This window comes from Theropithecus gelada, chromosome 16, assembly GCF_003255815.1.
Source record: "Theropithecus gelada isolate Dixy chromosome 16, Tgel_1.0, whole genome shotgun sequence".
NCBI lineage: Eukaryota > Metazoa > Chordata > Mammalia > Primates > Cercopithecidae > Theropithecus > Theropithecus gelada.
Genome location: NC_037684.1, coordinates 14,573,476 through 14,594,384, shown reverse-complemented (window position 1 = coordinate 14,594,384; position 20,909 = coordinate 14,573,476). Strand labels below are relative to the sequence as shown.

At 42.3% G+C, this 20,909-nt stretch overlaps 2 protein-coding genes across 3 annotated transcripts in view; one reads left to right on the top strand and one right to left on the bottom strand.

The window, feature by feature from the left end:
- SKA2 (spindle and kinetochore associated complex subunit 2) overlaps nt 1-18,007 on the bottom strand; it is a 42,404-nt gene extending 24,397 nt beyond the window's left edge. The window contains exon 1 of the mRNA XM_025363370.1: nt 17,857-18,007. Coding sequence (XP_025219155.1) covers nt 17,857-17,889 — 33 coding nt within the window. The 5' untranslated portion in view covers nt 17,890-18,007. The remainder of the gene's footprint in view (nt 1-17,856) is intronic.
- Nucleotides 18,008-18,224: 217 nt separating this feature from the next.
- Nucleotides 18,225-20,909, top strand: part of PRR11 (proline rich 11) — a 44,578-nt gene continuing 41,893 nt past the window's right edge. Inside the window, exon 1 of one of the 2 annotated variants that reach the window (XM_025363357.1) lies at nt 18,225-18,530. The gene's annotated coding sequence lies outside the window, so the exon portion shown is untranslated. The remainder of the gene's footprint in view (nt 18,531-20,909) is intronic. The other variant, XM_025363358.1, reaches the window with a different exon arrangement.

The window sequence follows — 20,909 nt, the reverse complement described above, 5'->3', positions numbered from 1 at the left end:
TTAGTTAGATGGCAGAAATTTACTAAGCAATTATGATAATCTAAAACTCATGAGTGTCTGATTAATAGTGCAAATTGATACTGATAAACATCATTCACAGACCTTTCAGTTATAAATCAGCCTCCTGGAAGCCTTGTAAATCAGTGAGGTTATTGTTTAACTTTTTAGGGACACTGGAATATTTAAAATAAAACTAGTGATTTTTGTAAAGCCAAAGACATTCATATTTCAGAAACCAGTTTTCTCTAACATCAGTAATAAAAATAAAGGGGAAAAGTTTTATACTGATCTGAAAAGTGGTATATAAAATACAAGATTTAGCTGAAAAAAAGTCTATGGAAATCATGAAAGCACCCCAAGGGAAACCAGGTTACATTCTGCCAATTAGATTTCTGATTTTTGCCCCTATTTTGCAATATTTGCATTATAATTATGGTTGAGCATCCATAATCTGAAAATTCAAAATCTGAAATGGTCCAATGAATTTTGGATTTTGGAGCATTTCAGATTTTGGAATTTTGGATTAGGGATGCTCAATCAGTTGTTTTGTTTGTTTGTTGTTTTTTGAGACAGTGTCTCACTCTGTTGGCTAGGCTGGAGGGCAGGGGTGCAATCTCTGCTCACTGCAACCTCTGCCTTCCAGGCTCAAGGTATTCCTATGCCTCAGCCTCCCAAGTAGCTGGAACTACAGGCACACGACACAACACCTGGCTAATTTTTTGTATTTTTGGTAGAGATGGGGTTTCACCATTTTGCCCAGACTAGTCTTGACCTCCTGAGCTCAAGTGATCTGCCTGCTTTGGCCTCCCGAAGTGCTGGGATTACAGGCATGAGCCACCACACCCAGCCTGTACTAGTTTTTAATATGACCAGTTTAAGGCTTTCAGTAAGTGGCACAAGGTATTCCATATTACTCAACTATTAGGCAGCAAGGAAAAAAGAATATGTTGTGTTTGTCACAATATACTGTGTGGTCCCCAAACAACCCATAGATTATCATTGCCACAGTATGCTCTCCTACAAAGGACCAGTGCCCTTAAAGCTCCCAACATATCCTCTTGTGAGAGACCTTTTCTCAACAGCATTAAATTACATAAAGTGAAAAAAAGTATTTCAGGCTCACCTATGGTGGGCTAGGCATAGAGAGAAGAGTTGGTAGACAGGTGTGTTCTGGACTCACTAAATAGGCTTAGAAATGCATTTTCCGGCTGGGTGCAGTGGCTACGCCTGTAATCCCAGCACTTTGGGAGGCCGAGGTGGGCAGATCATGAGGTCAGGAGATGGAGACCATCCTGGCTAACACAGTGAAACCCCGTCTCTACTTAAAATACAAAAAATTAGCCAGGCGTGGTGGCGGGCGCCTGTAGTCCCAGATACTTGGGAGGCTGAAGCAGGAGAATGGCGTGAACCCGGGAGGCGGAGCTTGCAGTGAGCCAAGATCGCACCACTGCACTCCAGCCTGTGCGACACAGCGAGACTCCGACTCAAAAAAAAAAAAGAAATGCATTTTCCATAGAAACATTTTAAGGGAGAATTAAGCATCTTAATGGAACTAATTAGGCTATACTCAAAAAACCTACTTTTATTTTTATTTTTAATTTTTTTTATTTTTGAGATGAGTTCATGAGCCCAGGCTAGTCTCGAAATCCTGAGCTCACACAATCCGCCCGCCTTGGCCTCCCAAAGACCTAGGATTACAGGTGTGAGCCACCGCACCCCGCCAGAATCTACTTTTGTACATTATCTTCTCTTTGGTGTACATTTAGAATCACCTTTATCTACTCTCCTTTTACTTTGTTCATGGCTTTGGTTTACCATCTTCTGTATTATATTTTAAACACATATTTACATGGTAATGTCACGACATGGTTTCAAACATCTTCCTGGCAAGAAATCTCTTCTTTTTTGTATCCTTAGTTTTTAATATACATCCTAATGTGCAGTGACAAAAGGGAATAGATGAAAGAACAAGCATTCATTCATTTGAAAGAACAAACCACCTGGGAACCCAACTACTCTTTAAAACACGTTTTAAGGGAAATATTTCAAGTTCCCAGCAAGCAAAGGACCACTTATTTCATGTCTCCACAATCAAAATTGGTTTTTGCCTTTTTCTGCTGGAGAGAGTACTGACTATTACTCATTCTCTCTTCCAAACAGAACAAATGCTTGACTATGCTTGTCCAAAACAGATAAGCAGTAATATGCCCTAACACCAGGTCACAGACGTGTTATTTCAAGCAACTGGCAACCAGAGGGGATGAAAGTGGGCAAGGGCTTCAGGTTCATCAGTTCCCAATCTGCAGGCTTTTTTTTTTTTTTTTTTTTTTTTTTGAGACGCAGTCTCGCTCTTGTCCCCCAGGCTGGAGTACAATGGTGCGATCTCAGCTCACTGCAACCTCTGCCTCCCTGGTTCAAGCAATTCTCCTGCCTTAGCCTCCTGAGTAGCTGGGATTACAGGCACGCACCACCATGCCTGGCTAATTTTTGTATTTTTAGTAGAGATGGGGTTTCATCATGTTGGCCAGGCTGGTCTCGAACTCCTGACCTCAGGTGATCTGCCCGCCTCAGCCTCCCAAAGTGCTGGGATTACAGGTGTGAGCCACTGCTCCTGGCCCAATCTGCAGGTTTTCATGGAACAATTGCTAGGATATATACATGAGCCCCTGCCTCTAAAAGGCTAGTTTTATTTATTTTATTTACTTACTTATTTGAGACAGACTTGCTCAGTCACCCAGGTTGGAGTGCAGTGGCGCAATCTCGGCTCACTGCAAGCTCCGCCTCCTGGGTTCAAGCCATTCTCCTGCCTCAGCCTCCCAAGTAGCTAGGACTACAGGCACCCGCCACCACAGCCAGCTAATTTTTTTTTTTTTTTTTTTTTTTTGTATTTTTTAGTAGAGACGGGTTTCACTGTATTAGCCAGGATGATCTCGATCTCCTGACCTTGTGATCCGCCCACCTCGGCCTCCCAAAGTGCTGGGATTACAGGCGTGAGCCACCGCGCCCAGCCTAAAAGGCTAGTTTTATCAGTCAAAGTAGTCTACTCAACTTTTTTTTTTCTTTGTAGAGACAGAGTCTCGTTTTGTTGCCCAGGCTGGTCTCGAACTCCTGACTTTAAGTGATCCTCCTGCCTCTGCCTCCCAAACTGCTAGGATTACAGGTGTGAGCCACAGATCCAAGCCTTAAATAATTTATGTAATTCGGCCAGGCATGGTGGCACATGCCTGTAATCCCAGCACTTGGGGATGCCAAGGCAGGTGGATCACGAGGTCAAGAGATTGAGACTATCCTGGCTAACATGGTGAAACCCCGTTTCTACTAAAAACACAAAAATTGGCTGGGTGTATTACACTGGTGTGTGCCTGTAGTCCCAGTTACTAGGGAGGCTGAGGCAGGAAATCACTTGAACCCGGGAAGCAGACGTTGCAATGTGCCGAGATCACGCCACTGCATTCCAGCCTGGCAACAGAGTAAGACTCTGTCTCTAAATAAATAAACAAATAGATAAATTCTGTAATTCAAATGACAGCCACGGCTGTGCACAGTGGCTCAGGCCTGTAATCTTAGCACTTTGGGAGGCTGAGGCAGGTAGATCACTTGAGCCCAGGAGTTCAAGACCAGCCTAGACAACATGGTGAAACCTCATCTCTACAAAAAATACAAAAACTAGCCAGTGTCGTGGCATGCACCTATAGTCCCAGCTACGCAGGAGGCTGAAGTAGGAGGATGGCTTGAGCTCGGGAGGTCCAGGCTGGATTGAGTGGTGATCACATCACTGCACTCCAACCGGGGTAACAGAACAAGACCTGGTTTCAAGAAGAAAAAAAAAAAACAAAAAAAGAGAGAGAGCCTAGACATACTTCAAAATTGTGGCACATGATACCAAGAAACTCAGTGGCTTAAAAACTGATCATTTATTTTCATGGACCTGCACATTGAACCGGTTCAGGTACTCTAGGCTAGGCTGAATTTGGCGGCTTTGCTTCACACAGCAATTCTGGAGGATGCCTGGTAGGACCTTTGCTACTGGTGTCTCTCACCCTCTTTGAACCCATGAGGTATTCTCATGAAGCTAGAGGAAACATAAGATTAAGCAGAAAGATTCAAGGTCTCTTAAAGGCCCAAGTTCAGAGCTGCACACTGTCAATTCTACCCATATGCCATTGGCTAAAGCACATCAAGAGGAGAAAAATGTACTCTGCCCACCATGAAATCATGACAAACATGTGGATACAGGCAGAAGTAAAGAAATGGGGTGAATTATTCACTTTACTACAATACTTCTATTTTCTTTGAGAAAAATCAGGTAGTACATGTAAATGACAGGGATGGTGTTATTGCAAGCATATTCAGATAAATTATTTAGTTTATATATGATTGTTTGTTTTGTTTTGTCTCGTTTTGTTTTGAGATGGCGTTTTGCTCTTGTTGCCCAGGATAGAGTGCAATGATATGATCTCGGTTCACCACAACCTCTGCATCCCGGGTTCAAGCGATTCTCCTGCCTCAGCCTCCCAAGTAGCTGGGATTACAGGCATGTGCCACCACACCCAGTTTATTTTGTATTTTTAGTAGAGATGGAGTTTCTCTATCTTGGTCAGGCTGGTCTCGAACTCTCGACCTCAGGTGATCTACCCACCTCAGCCTCCCGAAGTGCTAGGATTACACGCGTTGAGTCCCCATGCCCAGCCTATATATGTTTTTTTTTTGTTTTTTTTTAGATGGAGTCTCGCTCTGTCGCCCAGGCTGGAGTGCAGTGGCCGGATCTCAGCTCACTGCAGGCTCCGCCTCCCGGGTTCACGCCATTCTCCTGCCTCAGCCTCCCGAGTAGCTGGGACTACAAGCGCCCGCCACCTCGCCCGGCTAATTTTTTGTATTTTTTAGTATAGACGGGGTTTCACTGTGTTAGCCAGGATGGTCTCGATCTCCTGACCTCGTGATCCGCCCATCTCGGCCTCCCAAAGTGCTGGGATTACAGGCTTGAGCCACCGCGCCCGGCCTTATATATGTATTTTTTTTTTTTATTTTTGTTTTTTAATATTTTTTTAAAAAGAGACAGGGCTGGGTGCAGTGGCTCATGCCTGTAATACCAGTACTCGGGGAGGCCAAGGTGGGTGGATCACTTGAGGTAAGAAGTTCAAGGCCAGCCTGGCCAATGTGGTGAAATCCCATCTCTACTAAAAATACAAAAATTAGCCAGGCGTGGTGGTGGGCACCTATAATCCCAGCTACTCGGGAGGCTGAGGCAGGAGAATCGCTTGAACTTGCGAGGCGGAGGTTGCAGTGAGCCAAGATTGTGCCACTGCACTCTAGCCTGGGCAACAACAGCGTAACCCCATCTGAAAACAAAAAAAAGAGAGAGAGAGACAGTGTCTCACTATGTGGCCCAAGGCTGGTCCTGAACTCCTGGAATCAAACAATCCTCCTGCCTCGGCCTCCCAAAGTGCTAGGATTATAGGTGTGAGCCACTATGCCCAGCCAGGTTTATTTTTAAAAGATGTCTCTCTTATTTATGGTATCTTGTAGTAAATAAATAAAGCAATAACAAGTGTAGCATAATCAATATATAATGGTTTTAATCAAGAGTTGTTAAATTTCCCTGTATTTTATCCAAAACTTTTTTCTTTTTTTTTTTTTGAGACAGAGTCTCACTCTGTCACCCAGGCTGGAGTACAGTGGTACGATCTCAGCTCACGGCAACCTCCGCCTCCCAGGTTCAAGCAATTCTCCTGCCTCAGCCTCCCAAGTAGCTGAGATTACAGGCCCCTACCACCATACCCGGCTAATTTTCGTTGTTTTTTGTTTTTTTTTATTTGAGTCAGAGTCTTACTCTGCTGTCCACGCTGGAGTGCAAAAGCGCCATCTCAGTTCACTGCAACCTTCGCCTCTGGAGTTCAAGCGATTCTCCTGCCTCAGCCTCTCGAGTAGCTGGGATTACAGACATGCACCACCATGCCCAGCTAATTTTTTTGTATTTTAAGTAGAGACGGGGTTTCACCATGCTGGCCAGGCTGGTCTCGAGCTCCTGACCTCAGGTGATCCGCCCACCTTGGCCTCCAAAAGTGCTGGGATTACAGGCATGAGCCACTGCTCCTGGCATAATTTTTGTATTTTTCTCAAACTCCCGACCTCAGGTGATCCTCCCGCCTCGGGCTCCCAAAGAGCTGTGATTACAGGCGTGAGTCACCACGCCCAGCCCCAAAACTTTAACTGGATGTTTATATGTAAATGTTTTAAATTAAGGAATATAGGTTCATGATAACTATAGAATATGAATTTAAAATGATTAAAAATGTTTAGGAGTGCGGGCAGTGGCTCATGTCTGTAATGCCAGCACTTTAGGAGGCTGGGGCGGGCAGATCATGATGTCAAGAGATTGAGACCATCCTGGCCAACATCGTGAAACCCCATCTCTACTAAAAATACAAAAATTAGCCAGGCTTGGTGGCACACACCTGTAGTCCCAGCTACTCGGGAGGCTGAGTCAGGAGAATCGCTTGAACCTCAGAGGCCAAGGTTGCAGTAAGCCGAGATCGCGCCACTGCACTCCAGCCTGATGACAGAGCGAGACTCCCTCTTAAGGGAAAAAAATGTTTAAGAACCAACTCACAGTCATTAGGATAGTCACCATAAAAAAAAAAAAAAAAAAAGACAAGTGTTGGAGAGGATGTGGAGAAACTGGAACCCTTGTCCACTGCTGATGTGTAAAATGGTATAGCTGTTATGGAAAACAGTACAGTGGTTCCTCAAAAAACTAAAAATAGAATTACCGTATTATCCGTCAATTCCACTTCTGGGTATACACCTAAAACAACTAAAAACAGGGTCTTAAAGAGATATGTGTACACCCATTTTAATAGCAGCATTATTCACAATAGCTAAAACAAGGAAACAACACGAGTGTCCATAGAGAGATGGATAGATGAGTAAAATGTGGTATATACATACAACGGAATCTTATTCTGCCTTAAAAATTGAAGGAAATCGGCCGGGCGCGGTGGCTCAACCCTGTAATCCCAGCACTTTGGGAGGCCGAGGCGGGTGGATCACGAGGTCAGGAGATCGAGACCATCCTGGCTAACATGGTGAAACCCCGTCTCTACTAAAAATACAAAAAAAACTAGCCGGGCGTGGTGGCGGGCGCCTGTAGTCCCAGCTACTCGGAGGCTGAGGCAGGAGAATGGCGTAAACCCGGGAGGCGGAGCTTGCAGTGAGCCGAGATCGCGCCACTGCACTCCAGCCTGGGTGACAGAGCGAGACTCCGTCTCAAAAAAAAAAAAAAAAAAAAAAAAAAAAAAAAAAATTGAAGGAAATCTGCAATATGCTACAACAGAAAAACAGATGAATCTTGAGAACATTTTGCTGAATGAAATAAGCCAATCATAAAGACAAATACTGTATGATTTCATTTAAATGAGGTATTTAGAGTAGTCTAAATCATAGAGACAGATAGTAGAATGGTAGTTGCTAGACACTGAGGGGAGGGGAAAGGAGTAATTGTATAATGAGTATAGAGTTTCTTTTTTTATTTTTTGAGATGGTGTCTCACTCTGTCGCCCAGGTTCCCAGGTTAGAGGGCGACACTGCATCCTCTGCCTCCCGGGTTCAAGCAATTCTCCTGCTTCAATCTCCCGAGTAGTTGGGATTACAGGTACACGCCACCACACCCAGCTAATTTTTTGTATTTTTAGTAGAGACAGGGTTTCACCATGTTGCCCAGGCTGGTCTGGAACTCCTGACCACAGATGATCCACCCACCTTGGCCTCCCAAAGTGCTGGGATTACAGGTGTGAGCCACCACACCCAGCCGAGAGTTTCAGTTTTACAAAATGTAAAAGTTATGGAGATGGATGATGGTGATGGTTGCACAACATTATGAATGTATTTAATACCACTTAAAATGGTTGAGATCATAAACATTATGTTACATGTATTTTAACACAATAAAAAAATTGGGAAAAAAAGTTCACAAATGTAATAAAGAAAAACAGTACGGTAAGAAAACTTAATAGCTAGAATATCGATCTTACTTTCTCAATACTCCTAGTTCTCCCTCTCAACAGTATACTGTAACCCTTGCAGTTTCCCCCACTGGTACAATAAACGCTTATCTCTGGATGTTCACATATACTATTTCCTCTGCCTGGAATATTTGCCCTCTCCTTCAGTTGGCTAATCCCTACTCATCTTTCAAGTCTCAGATTATATCTCACCTCTAAGAAGAAACCTTTCCCAGGTTAATTTCCTCTTTCCAATGTTCCCCCATAATATCTAGTATCTACTTTTCCCACCATGTCATCTGTATTTAATGTATCTGTGTACTTAATCACAGATACATTAGTCAATGTATTTATCTTTGTCTCCCAGATAAGTTTCTTAATACCTTTAGCCTCTGTTACTAGTCCGACCTAGAAACACTTAATAAGGCCAGGCATGGTAGCTCAAGCCTGTAATCCCAATGCTTTGGGAGGCCAAGGTAGAAGGATCATTTGAGTCTAGGAGTTGGAGACCAGTCTGGACAACAAAGGGAAACCACGTCTCTAAAAAACTTTTTTAAACTAGCCAGGCATCACGGTGTATACTTGTGGTGTCAGCTACTCGTGAGGCTGAGGTGGGATGATCACTTGGGCCCGAGAGGTCAAGGTTGCAGTAAGCTGTGATTGAGCCACTGCATACCAGCCTGGGTGACAGAGGGAGACCCTATCTCAAAAGAAAAAAAGGAAATACATAATGAAACAAAGTAGGAAGTACTTCTATCTACAATTAGGCAAATTAGGTGGGGAGAGAAAGGATTTGTAAAACTACAGCTCTCACATTTACTGACAAAAATGTCTTAAAAAGTTAAATTTATTTTGCAGTCACTAAATCACTAGATGAAACCTTAGCAAAAATTGGCTAAGATTATTTCCTTATTTATAAAATGAGACTATGCCAGGCGCGGTGGCGCATGCCTCTAATCCCAGCACTTTTGAGAGGCTAAGGTGGGCGGAACACATGAGGCTAGGAGTTTGAGACCAGCCCGGCCAACATTGTGAAACCCCATCACTACTAAAAATACAAAAATTAGCTGGGCGTGGTGGTGCACGCTTGCAATCCCAGCTACTCGGGAGGCTGAGGCAGGCAAATAGCTTGAACCCAGGAGGCGGAGGTTGCAGTGAGCCAAGATGGTGCCACTGCACTCCAACCTGAGTGACGGAGTGAGACTCTGTCTCAAAAAAATAAATAAATAATAAAATGAGAATTAAAATATTGAACTTGAATCAAGGACTGGTTCTAACTTTAAAAATGTTATATATTGAGATGAATTAGAAGGACGAGCTTATAAAATCTAAGACTAGTTATTTTACTTATCTGGGATACTGTTTCTTTCTTTGTTTTTGTTTTTGAGACAGGGTCTTATTCTGTAATCCAGGGTGGAGTGCAGTGGCAGCACAATCATAGCTCATTGCAGTCTTGATCTTCCAAGCTCTAATGATCCTCCTGCCACAGCCTCCCAAGTAGGTGGGGACTACAGGCACCTGCCACCACACCCAGCTAATGTTTTTACTTTTATTTTTAGTAGAGACGAGGTCTTGTTATGTTGCCCAGGCTGGTCTCAAACTCCTGAGCTCAAGCAATCCTCTCATCTCGGCCTCCCAGAGCGCTGGCATTACAGGCCTGAGCCACTGTACCTGGCCGATCTGGGACAGTCTTTTTTTCTTTTTTTTTTTTTTTGAGATGGGCGTGGTGGCACATGCCTGTAATCCCAGCTACTAGGGAGGCTGAGGCAGGAGAATCGCTTGAACCTGGGAGGTGGAGGTGGCGGTGAGCTGAGATCACACCACTGCACCCCAGCCTGGGCAACAAGAGCAAAACTCCATCTCAAAAAAAAAAAAAAAAAAAATCCTCAGATGAACCCCTTGGCCCCTCCTCTAGGTTATTAAAAGGAAAAAAAAAAAAAATAATCCTACCCACTGCTCTAACAGCCCACCAGAGAACAGTAAGAAATTGTAATTTGTAATTAAAAGCTAAAGAGGAAAGCAGCTGCACTTAAGGCTAGGGCTGGTAATTAAGAAAGAAATTTTATGTATCACACACACACACACACACACGCATACACACACACAAATTTGGAATAAAATGGCTTTATGATGAGGATTTATGTTCTTCATTCTCTACAAATGATGTCCTTGAGTTCATGCCTAACATTTTAGGTATCTTTCTTCCCTCTGGTATCTGTATTTTCCCAACCATTTTTAAAGGACTTTTGCTTAACAAATAGCTTACTTTCTTCTGAAATTCAATGCATTTAGAACCCATGTTGTAACTGTTCTTGATCTACTTTTTTTTTAGAGATGGAGTCTGGCTATGTTGCCCAGGCTGGTCTTGCACTACTGGATTCAAGTGATCCTTCTGCCTCAGCCTCCCAAAGTGTTGGGATTACAGATGTGAGTCACCATGCCTGGTCTTTGGTCTATTTTTAAAAGCACTAGTAGAAATCACACTGAAAAGACTATTAAATATTTTTTTAAGAAAAAAATTTTTTTTTTTTTGAGACGAAGTCTCACTCTGTTGCCCAGGCTGGAGTGCGGTGACGCAATCTTGGCTCACTGCAACCTCCGCCTCCCAGGTTCAAGCAATTCTCCTGCCTTAGCCTCCCAAGTAGCTGCGATTACAGGGACACGCCACTACGCTAGGTGAAATTTTTTGTATTTTTAGTAGAGATGGGGTTTCACCATGTTGGCCAGGCTGGTCTTGAGCTCCTGACCTCAGGTAAATTGCCCACCTCGGCCTCCCGAAGTGCTAGGATTACAGGTGTAAGCCACCACGCCTGGCCAAAAAAAAAAAAAAAATTTTTAATTTTAAAAAATTATAAGCAGACCTATACACTGAAAACCGCAAAACTGTCGAAAGAAAATTTTAGAGACCTAATAAATGGAAAGATATGTTTGTGCACCAGAGGGCTCAATATTGTTAAGATAACTATTCTCTACCGTGCACAGTGGCTCACTCCTGTAGTTCTAGTACTTTGGAAGGCTGAGGTGGGAGGATGGCTTGAGCCCAGAAGTTTGAGACCAGCCTGAGCAACGCAACATAGCAAGAACCCATCTCTAAAAAAAAAATTTTTTTTTTTTTTTGAGATAAGGTGTCACTGTCAATAGGCTGGAGTGCAGTGGCACAATCACGGCTCACTGCAGCTTTAACCTCCTCAGGCTCAGGTGATCCTCTCATCTCAGCCTCTCAAGTATGTGGCACTACAGTCTTGCGCCACCACACCCAGGTAATTTTTCTATTTTTTTGTGGAGAGGAGGGGTTTGGCTATGTTGCCCAGACTAGTACAAAAAAATTTTTTTTAATTAGCTGGGAGTGGTGGCACGTGCCTGTGGTCTCACCTACTTGGAAGGCTGAGGTGGGAGAGTATCATCTGAATCTTGGGAGGTCAAGGCTGCAGTAAGCTATGATCACCACTCTACTGCAACCTGGGTAATAGAACAAGACCCTATCTCAAAAAAAAAAAAAAAAAAGAAAGAAAAGAAAATAGGCAAAAGATTGTAGGACATTTCACTAAAGAGACATACCAACTACAAATAAGCATATGAAAAAAGGTTCAATGTCATTAGTTAAGGAAATGCAAACTGAAACTATAATGGGGCACCACCACACACCTGTTAGAAGGGTTAAAATTAAGACTGATATTTTTGCATCAACCTAATACCAAGTGTTGATAAAGTTATGGAAGAACTAGAACCCTAATCAATAGCTTTGGGAATGCAAAATAGTACAGCCACTTTGAAAAATATTTTAGCAGTTGCTTATAAGATCAAGCATACTTTTTTCCCCTCCACAAAGATACACTTATCATGCTACCAGAAATCCCATTTCAGTATTTACCCCAGAGAAATGAAAACATTATGTCCACACAAAGACATACTCATGGTGGCTCACTCCCAGAACCCAGCATTTTGGGAGGCTGAAGTGGGAAGATCATTTGAGCCCAGGAGTTAGAGACCAGCCTGGCAACATAGTGAGACTTCATCTCTACAAAAAAATTTTTAAACTAGCCGGGCATGGTGATGCACACCTGTAGTTCCAGCTACTCAGGAAGCTGAGGTGGGACTGCTTGAGCCTAGGAGTTTGATGTTACAGTAAGCTATGATCACACCACCGCACTCCAGCCTGGGTGACAGCATGAGACCCTGTGTCTGAAGAAAAAGAAAAAAATATTGTTAAAAAAAATTAAAGACATTTGGGAGGGCAACACAGGAGGATCACTTGAGCTCAAGAGTTCGAGACCAACCATAGCCATTTTATTCATAATATGCAAAATGTGGAAATGACCCCATGTCCATAAGTTGGTAGATAGAGTTTGTGATATTCTATACAATGAATACTACTCAGCAATAAAAACTGTCCAACTATGAATACATACAACATGGATGAATCTCCAAGCATTATGCTAAGTGCAAGAAGCCAGACACAAAAGACTGCATAATGTATGATTCCATTTATATGAAATTCTAGGAAAAGTTAAACTAGAGATCAGTGGTTGCCAGGGAGTTGGGGAAGAAGAGGTTGACCACAAAGAGGCACAAAGGAATGTAGGGGTCTTACTCTGTTGCTCAGTCTGGTCTAGAACTACTGGGCTCGAGTGATCTTCCCACCTCAGCCACCTGAGTAGCTGGGTCTACAGGTGCACCACTGTGCCTGGCCACAAAGGAGTTTTTTGTAAAGTAACAGAAATGTTCTATATCGTGGCTGTGGTGGTGGTTACATGACTGTATACATTTGTCAAAACTCATCAGTTCACTGGGCATGCCACACCCTTGTAGTCAAAGCTACTCAGGAGGCTGAAGTGGGAGGATTGCTTGAAGCCAGGAGTTCTAGGCTGTGCTGCATTATGATTGCCCTGTGAATAGTCACTGCCCTCCAGCCTGGGCAACACAGTAAGACTTAGGCTTTGCTTAACGAATAGCTTACTTACTTTTATTTTATATAATTGTATCTCAATACAATTCATTATTTTTTAAAAGTGATGAATCCACACTATTATATCTCATAAGAATAAACTGTAAAACAAGCACTCTTAGGTTCTAAATTCAACCATTTCCTAGACAATACACAAAATTAACACCAATTAACATTTGGAGGACTAGGCACAGTGGCTCACACTTATAATCCCAGCACTCTGGGAGGCCAAGGCAAGAGGACTGTTTGAGCCCAGGGGTTCAAGACCAACCTCAGCAATACAGTGAGACCCTGTCTCCACAAAAAATTTCAAGAAAATATTAGCCAGGCATGCTAGGACACGCCTGTGGTCCCAGCTACTCAGGAGGCTGAGGAGGGAGGATTGCCTAAGCCCAGGAGGAGGAGGCTGCAGTGAGGCATGAGTGGGCCACTGCGCTCCAGCCTGGGCAACAGAGCAAGACTCTGTCTCTGGAAAAAACAACAACAAAAAAGATGACTTGGGGCAAGTAACTGCAAGAAAAATATAGAGCAGAAATTGTTTTCATCACTACCAATTCATCATAAAACTCAAATAAAACCTAAAGTTTGAAAGAACCTATACAAATATGAAACAGAAAGCAATAAATTATAAAGTATTACTCATTTAGACAAACCATAACAACTTAGATATAAAAAAATTCTCTAGATGTGTTTCATAATGCAGTAAAATAGTAAGTTTTTAATTAGTTAAAAGGTTTTTTTTTTCCAAATTATGACTTTCTAAAAGATACACTGTTAGTAACAACATTATAGTTTTCAGCAACAAAGGTTGTGGTAAATTATTTCCTGATACTGAAGGAAGATGTAAGGTAAGAATCAAAATTCTGGCGTGCATCCTGCTTTCAGATGCTTTGACAATACTATTGCACTGCTAGCTGTAAAGTACAGTAGTGCAATAAAGTCAGAGCATTCGTTAGCAGTAATAAGTAGGAAAGGAACACAAAAGCATCTTGCATCAGTTGAAGCTTCAGTGTGAAAAGAATTTAAAGTAGGGTTGCCATTTTGGACACAAAAACATCCAAAACCAAAAAACATTTATATCAATGTTTTTTAAAAAAAGGATAAGACTTAAATATCAAAGTGATGTTGCTTATTGATGACTAATACACAAATTAACATTCAAACAGAAACATGCATAGATGTAGAAAGGAATTTTGTAAATATGCCCTAAGCCTTAATAATAATTAGAATGGGTATTGTTAATACTTTAGGATTGTTATTAACAAAACCAGTTATAATTACTACTAAGACAAAGTTGTGAAAAATATTTTTGTTCTCTGCAGAGATGTTAGCTCCTTCTTTCAAGGCAATTTACTGATTAACCACCACATAAAACAAGCCCTTTGAATACAAGTATCAAAGAAAACAAATGAAAAGTAAAATAATAAATTTCTCAATCTCTACATACTCATTCTTATCACTCTGGAATCTAAACCACTATACAAAGAAAACACAAAAGCACTTACCATCTTACAGCTTTTTATCTCGAGTTTACTAAGGGCTATTATAACAACAGAAGGGAATCAATGTGCTGTAAATAGAACATTAACTCTATCTAACTGAATACTATCCAAGGGGATTTCAAAATTTCAGTTAACTCCTGAAATCTTAAATATGGGTAGAAAGCATCTCCATTTCCTTCAAACTTAGAAATATCAAAGAGAAAATAATGATAGGGGGAGGTGGGACTGAGATTTAAGTAACAAGTTTCCTTAGTTCCAAGCTAATTAACATTCTAACTTTTTTAACGGATAAGAACCCAATCAGAAGTCAGATGTAAACCCAGAAACAGAAATAGTATCATAGTATCACACTGCATTACCTTTTGTGTACAGTCACTAGTAGTACCACGAAGAAAGAACGAAAGAACGAAGCTAAACAAATCCCACCCTATTAATAAGTGAAGGGGAAAAAGTCAGAAAACAAAGATTGGCCTACAATAAGCTTATTCCCCCATTAGTAATGTTGATTGATGCAAAAATATATTTTCATTATTTTCACCAACCTCACTTTAAACAGTCCAGTTCAACTACTTAGTCGGATTGAGCCTACTAAGGAAATGGATTCATACAAAGGACAGCTGAAATTTAAGTGTCTTGGTGTCAAATCCTGGGCCACGTAACTAAAATATTAGAATATTTAACGCTGGTAGTCAAGTTTCAGGTTTTAAAGACAATTGTTTAAAAGATAAGTGTTTAACTTTCTGAATTGGAAGTCGTTACAAACAAGAAAAATATGAAAAAAATTAAAGGTATCAACAAAATTAGGATAAACACTTTCTTTTCAAATTAAATATTATGCATTCTCTTTTCACAAATTAAATAGTAAATGCTAGTTCCTTGACAAATCCTTTATTTAACTGATGTAAAACCAAAAATCAGAAGATAGCACAGGAAATCATTTACGCTTAAAACCTTATAAAATAAACTGGTCCACAAGTATAACATTTTTTTCTAGAAGTGCATGGTAAATCTGAAGATGAGATGCACTGTCTTTTATTATTTAGTCAATATAAAGCAGTAATAATTAAAGCCATGATAAAAATTCATTTCTAAACCCTAATAATTATGGAAACAAACTAATAACCTGAAAGGGAAAAAAAAAGCTACCACTAATTTACTTGCAAGGATGTAAGAAAGGAAAAAACCCTCATTTCTTTGTTTCCTGTCTTCAAATATAATTTAAATACTACCTCATCATTCAAACAATATCTAAAAGTTTAAATGTCTGGCTACCTTATAATTTTCTAAAACCTACTTTTTCAAAATGTTTACTTCATCATTGTTCACTTAAAAGAGAATTTGTTCAATCTAAAGAAGTCCTGTGAGAACACTGACTCTATTGCAAAAGCCAGACAAGTTTAAAAATTAAAAACAGCCAACTTGAGAAGCAAACAACCTGTTAAAAGCAGAATTAGCATCATTTAGCAGAAATGAATTACGAATTTAGGCAGAAATATCTGTATCAGTAGGGAAGAATTCAGAATGGGAGAAGGGCAAGATAGTCTTAACATTTAAGCCTGTTGACAGAATCAAATTACAATGCTTAACATTTTGTTTTTAAAAAGAATGATAAAAATAATAAAACTTAGAACTAAAAGTTCATTATTACAGGTTTGAAAATCTGCAGGAAATTATTCCTTCTTCCCTCCCATTTCTCCCTACACTTCTCCAATCCCACACACACTGCACAAAGAAAATTTAAACACAAAATGCTAAAAGTAATTGAAAGCCTTCAAATTAAATTTGTATATGAGGCACTCCAATTCATTTGAACATCAGAAGAAAATAAGATATATCAAGGCCTGTTTTTCTGGAGTGGGAATGGGGGGTGGGTGGTTTCTTCCAGGATCACCACCCATCCTTTCCAAGGAAGAAGTTAGAGGCCCAAGATTCAGCTTGGAGAAAACAGGGCAGGCACAAATACCTAAGCTATAATGCCAGGGAATGGCGTGGGAAGGAAGGACGGATTACAAACGAATAAATAAGTTTTTTACTTTTTTTAAACTTAATTTTTTTTTTTTTTTTTTTTTGAGACGGAGTCTTACTCTGTCGCCAGGCCAGAGTACAGTGACGCGATCTCGGCTCAATGCAACCTCCGTCTCCCAGGTTGAAGCGATCCTCCTGCCTCAGCCTCCCGAGTAGCTGGGACTACAGGCGCGTGCCACCACACCCAGCTAATTTTTGTATTTTTTGTATAGACAGAGTTTCACCATGTTGGCCAGGAGAGTCTCGATCTCTTGACCTCATGATCCGCCCGCCTCGGCTTCCCAAAGTGCTGGGATTAGAGGCATGAGCCACTGCGCCCGGCCAATCTTATTTAACAGACAAGCAAACAAACAAAAAAAAACAGGAGCTCAGTGGCAGGCGCTTCCTCCAAAGTCCAGGTTTTTAAGGAAAGCAGCCCAACCTGGAAAAAAAAAGAAAAAAGAAAAAAAAAAAGATAATGCTGGACGAAAAGGGCTGAAGACATAACAAGGGAACTAAGAGGAAAAAAGCGCGGGCGATCAAGCTGGAAATCTAAGAATGGGAGGGAGGGAATAAAGAGAACAAGTGAAGGACGGATCCTTAAAGAAAACTAGAAGGACAGCCCCTCAGCTGGGCGCCCCCGAGCAGGCCAAATACGCCAGCAACAACGGGAGTACTTTGCGGTTCTTCGCACCCATTCTCTACTTTCACAGATGAATGAAAGTGCACAACTCAAGAGCAGGATGCCTTTCCTGTCTCAATCCCGCCCGCGCTCCAGGAGAGGAGCTCGCGGTTCCGATCCCCTTCGCTCACACCTCTTCCCTCACCCAAGGTTTGCCACCCCCGGACCAAACAGAAATGGGTCTAGATGCTTCCTTGGCCGTTAGGAAGTTGTGCATACAAGTCTAGCATCCTTTCTCAGACTTTCTCGGCCCGCCTTTTAAAACGTGGGCGGGTCGGCCCTACAGGGATTTCTCCTCGCCCCCGTCGGTTTATTCCCCACCCCACCCTCCGTTCCCCTTTCTTGGAGTGTGAACCACCCCTCCCTTCTTGGGACGCTTAGGGACCGTTCCATTCACATCTTTTTTGGTACAAACACAGAATGCGGTATGCACCGGGCGCAGTTCCGTAAGGGGTGTAAAGATGAGGGCAAGGAACAAGGAATTCCAAAGGCCCCGCACCCTCAGCATCTCCCGCCATTTCCCTGACGAGTTTCCCGGATGTAACCCCTTCCCCGCGGCGGTTTAGACACCAAAGGCGGCTCCCTTTGGTGCAGGAGGAGGGAACTCGACTCTGGTCCAGCCTCCGCCGCCCGGAGTTTCCGGCGACTCCAAATTGTGCCCCACCTTCGAGGCCGTGGGGGAAAAATAAACTACACAGTAGATCTCCTTCACTTTGCACTCACCATCAGTTCCAGCTTATCGACCTCCGCCTCCATGTTGAATAGTTGACATTCCTCAGACCGCGGCGGCGCTTAAGCCGCAAGCCGTACTAGCACGGAGGGCCTCCATTGGACAGCTGTCACTCAACGTCTCGCACCCATTGGTTCCTCCGTTCCACCGGCTCCCGCCCATTGGAGACTGGGTAACGCCCCTCTGCATGAGACACATTTTCCTGTTGGGCAAAGACACAAAACGCCGCAGGAGGATTGGCTGCTGTGCACATTTTTTTTTCCATTGGCTGCCCCCTGCTCTCTACTTTCAATTTTATAGTTAGGGCTCTGCAGAGAAGAGCTTGAGATTGGTGCAATCGGAAGAAGAGCCAACCAATCACACCAGAGCTTCCACCGACGGCAGAGGGGACGTAACACACCTTCTTTCCGCTCCTGCTTTCCTTCCCCTTCTCTCCCGCCTTCCCCTTATTCATACCAGAAGCGCCTCAGCTCTGATTGGCTGGAGCTCTGTCTATCTCAGCCAATCACAAGCCGGGCTGTGCTCCTACGCTATGTAAAGAGCGAATCGTGCAGAGACCGTGTCTACGATTGGTCTCTCCTTGACAAGGATTTAATTTTGAATTTTTCTTTATGGCGTGGGAGAGGCCACAGCCCGGACTCCATCGACTGCCCCGGCTCTTAGACTAGTAAGTGCTGGAACGATTATGTCTTTGTTATCTGAGCTCGCGTCTTGAGTAGCTGGGCTTGTTGCTGCTTGTGTGTTTTTATGGTTTTGAGGAGGGGGAGACCTTGGCTGGACACGAAGGGGAAATGGAAAGGGGAAGGGTAGGTTTGGGGCTGGGGAAGAAGTGCTCGCCTGGCTTCATCTTAACCATACTTCTGTTTAATTAACACTTCGCAAGATATGTTTTGGAGCAAAGCATATGACTTCCTTTTGAATATTTCTTTACATATTTGCTGCTCAATGTAAGTCCACAGATCAGCGGCATCCGCATCTCTTGATTGCTTGTTACAAACGCAAGTTATCGGGCTCCAGCCAAATTTACTAAATCAGAATATACATTTTAACAAGATTTCCCTCAGTGATTTCTATGCACATTAAAGTTTAAGTTGGTACATTTCTTGACTGGGAATATTACTATATTACTTGGTATTGTCTGGCATTCTGTTAGAGTGTTCATTTTAAATGTGTGTCCTGTTTACTGAGTTCCTAATGCTGTGTGGGATGAGACTTTAGGGAACTGCAGTCTCTTTGGAGAAACAAGACAGGAACAAAAAAAGCAATCCTAAAAAAAAAAAAAAAACAACAGAAAACAAAACAAAACAAACAAAAACAGCATAAAACATAAAATTTTTAAAAAGCAAGTACCCAGAAATAGTGTTATGGGTGTTCAAGAAGAATCAGTTGAACTGGTAATGGAAATTAAGTAATTGAAGGCTATGTGTGGAGGAGCGCAAGAGACCTCCATAAAAATGTGTTTTAGGAAGATGGCAAGGAAATGCAACAGCCACTTCCGTTGCTGCCACAGCTTTGAAAGTACCCCAGAACAAAGAACTTTTCTTTTCTTTTTTTTTTTTTCTTTTTTTGTAACGAAGTCTCACTCTGTGGCCCAGGCTGGAGTGCAGTGGCGCAATCTCGGCCCACTGTAACCTCCGCCTCCCGGGTCCAAGCGATTCTCCTGCCTCAGCCTCCTGAGTAGCTGGGACTACAGGCGCCCGCCACCACGCCTGGCTAATTTTTGTATTTTTAGTAGAGACGGGGTTTCACCCTGTTGGCCAGGATGGTCTCGATTTCCTGACCTCGTGATCCAGCTGCCTCGGCCTCCCAAAGTGCTGGGATTACAGGCGTGAGCCACCACGCCCGGCCGCAAACAACTTTTCATATCATTGGAAGGAGTTGTAACAGAAGCAGCAGCGCCAACTCCTGCAAAAGACTGTGATTCTTACTGTATTATTTACTTCCTATTGGAAAATAGCTTTAGACCCATCTTTTAGCCATATGAAGATGTGGTATGATATGAAGAAATAAAAACCTCCCTAACCAAGAGAATTTGACAATATTAGAACATATTCCTTAACTAAAATAACACTTGCTAACTAACACTTAGCAGGAATGCTTCTTTTCATTCTTTATTGAATGAAATATTATTTAGCTCCTGCTGTATTCAAGATGCTGGGATAACAGTCCAGCAGGATGAAAAGCATACAAGCAAAAATTACAATGAAATGTAATACATTTTATAATAAAGGTGTGTATAAAGTGCTATAGAAGTGCAAAAGAGATGACATTTCAGCCAGTATAAATTCTGTAAGGTGGCTGGGCACGGTGCCTCACACCTGTAATCCCAGCACTCTGGGAGGACAAAGCGGGTGGATCACTTGAGGTAAGGAGTTCAAGACCAGCCTGGCCAATATGGCAAAATCGCATGTCTACTAAAAATACAAAACTTAGCCAGGTGTGGTGGCACGCCCCTGTAATCCCAGCTACTCAAGAGGCTGAGGCAGGATAATCGCTTGAACCAGGAGGCGGAGGTGGCATTGACCCGAGATCAAGCTACTGCATTCCAGCCCAGGTGATAGAGCAAGACTCTGTCCCAAAAAAAAAAAAATCCAGAAGGACAAAGATTATGTTGGTATTGTTCAGGATTGTATGCCAGCACCTAGCATAGTACTTGGTGGATTATAAGCACTCAACTAGTATCTATAAGATAAAGTAACAGAATCTTGAAGGATAGGTATAAGTTGACTTGGAGGAGGATACTCCAAACAGAAGGAAAGGCTGATAGAAAGAAACAGAAAGTATTTGGTGTAGTATACCTGGAAGTACTAACCGCTAGTCACTAGAAGAGATGAAGGCTCTAATGGCAGAGGGCTATTACAGGTAAGTTGTGAAAAGCTTTGAAAGGCGTGCTAAGGAATTTAATTTTGTGAGTAAAGGAACCTTCAAATACTTTTAAGCAAGGGAATATCTAGATCTCATTTTGTTTTAAAGTATCAGCTCTGGTAACAATGTGGAAAATGAACTGGCAAGGAGAAAGACTGAAGGCAGGAGAATCATTGAAGGA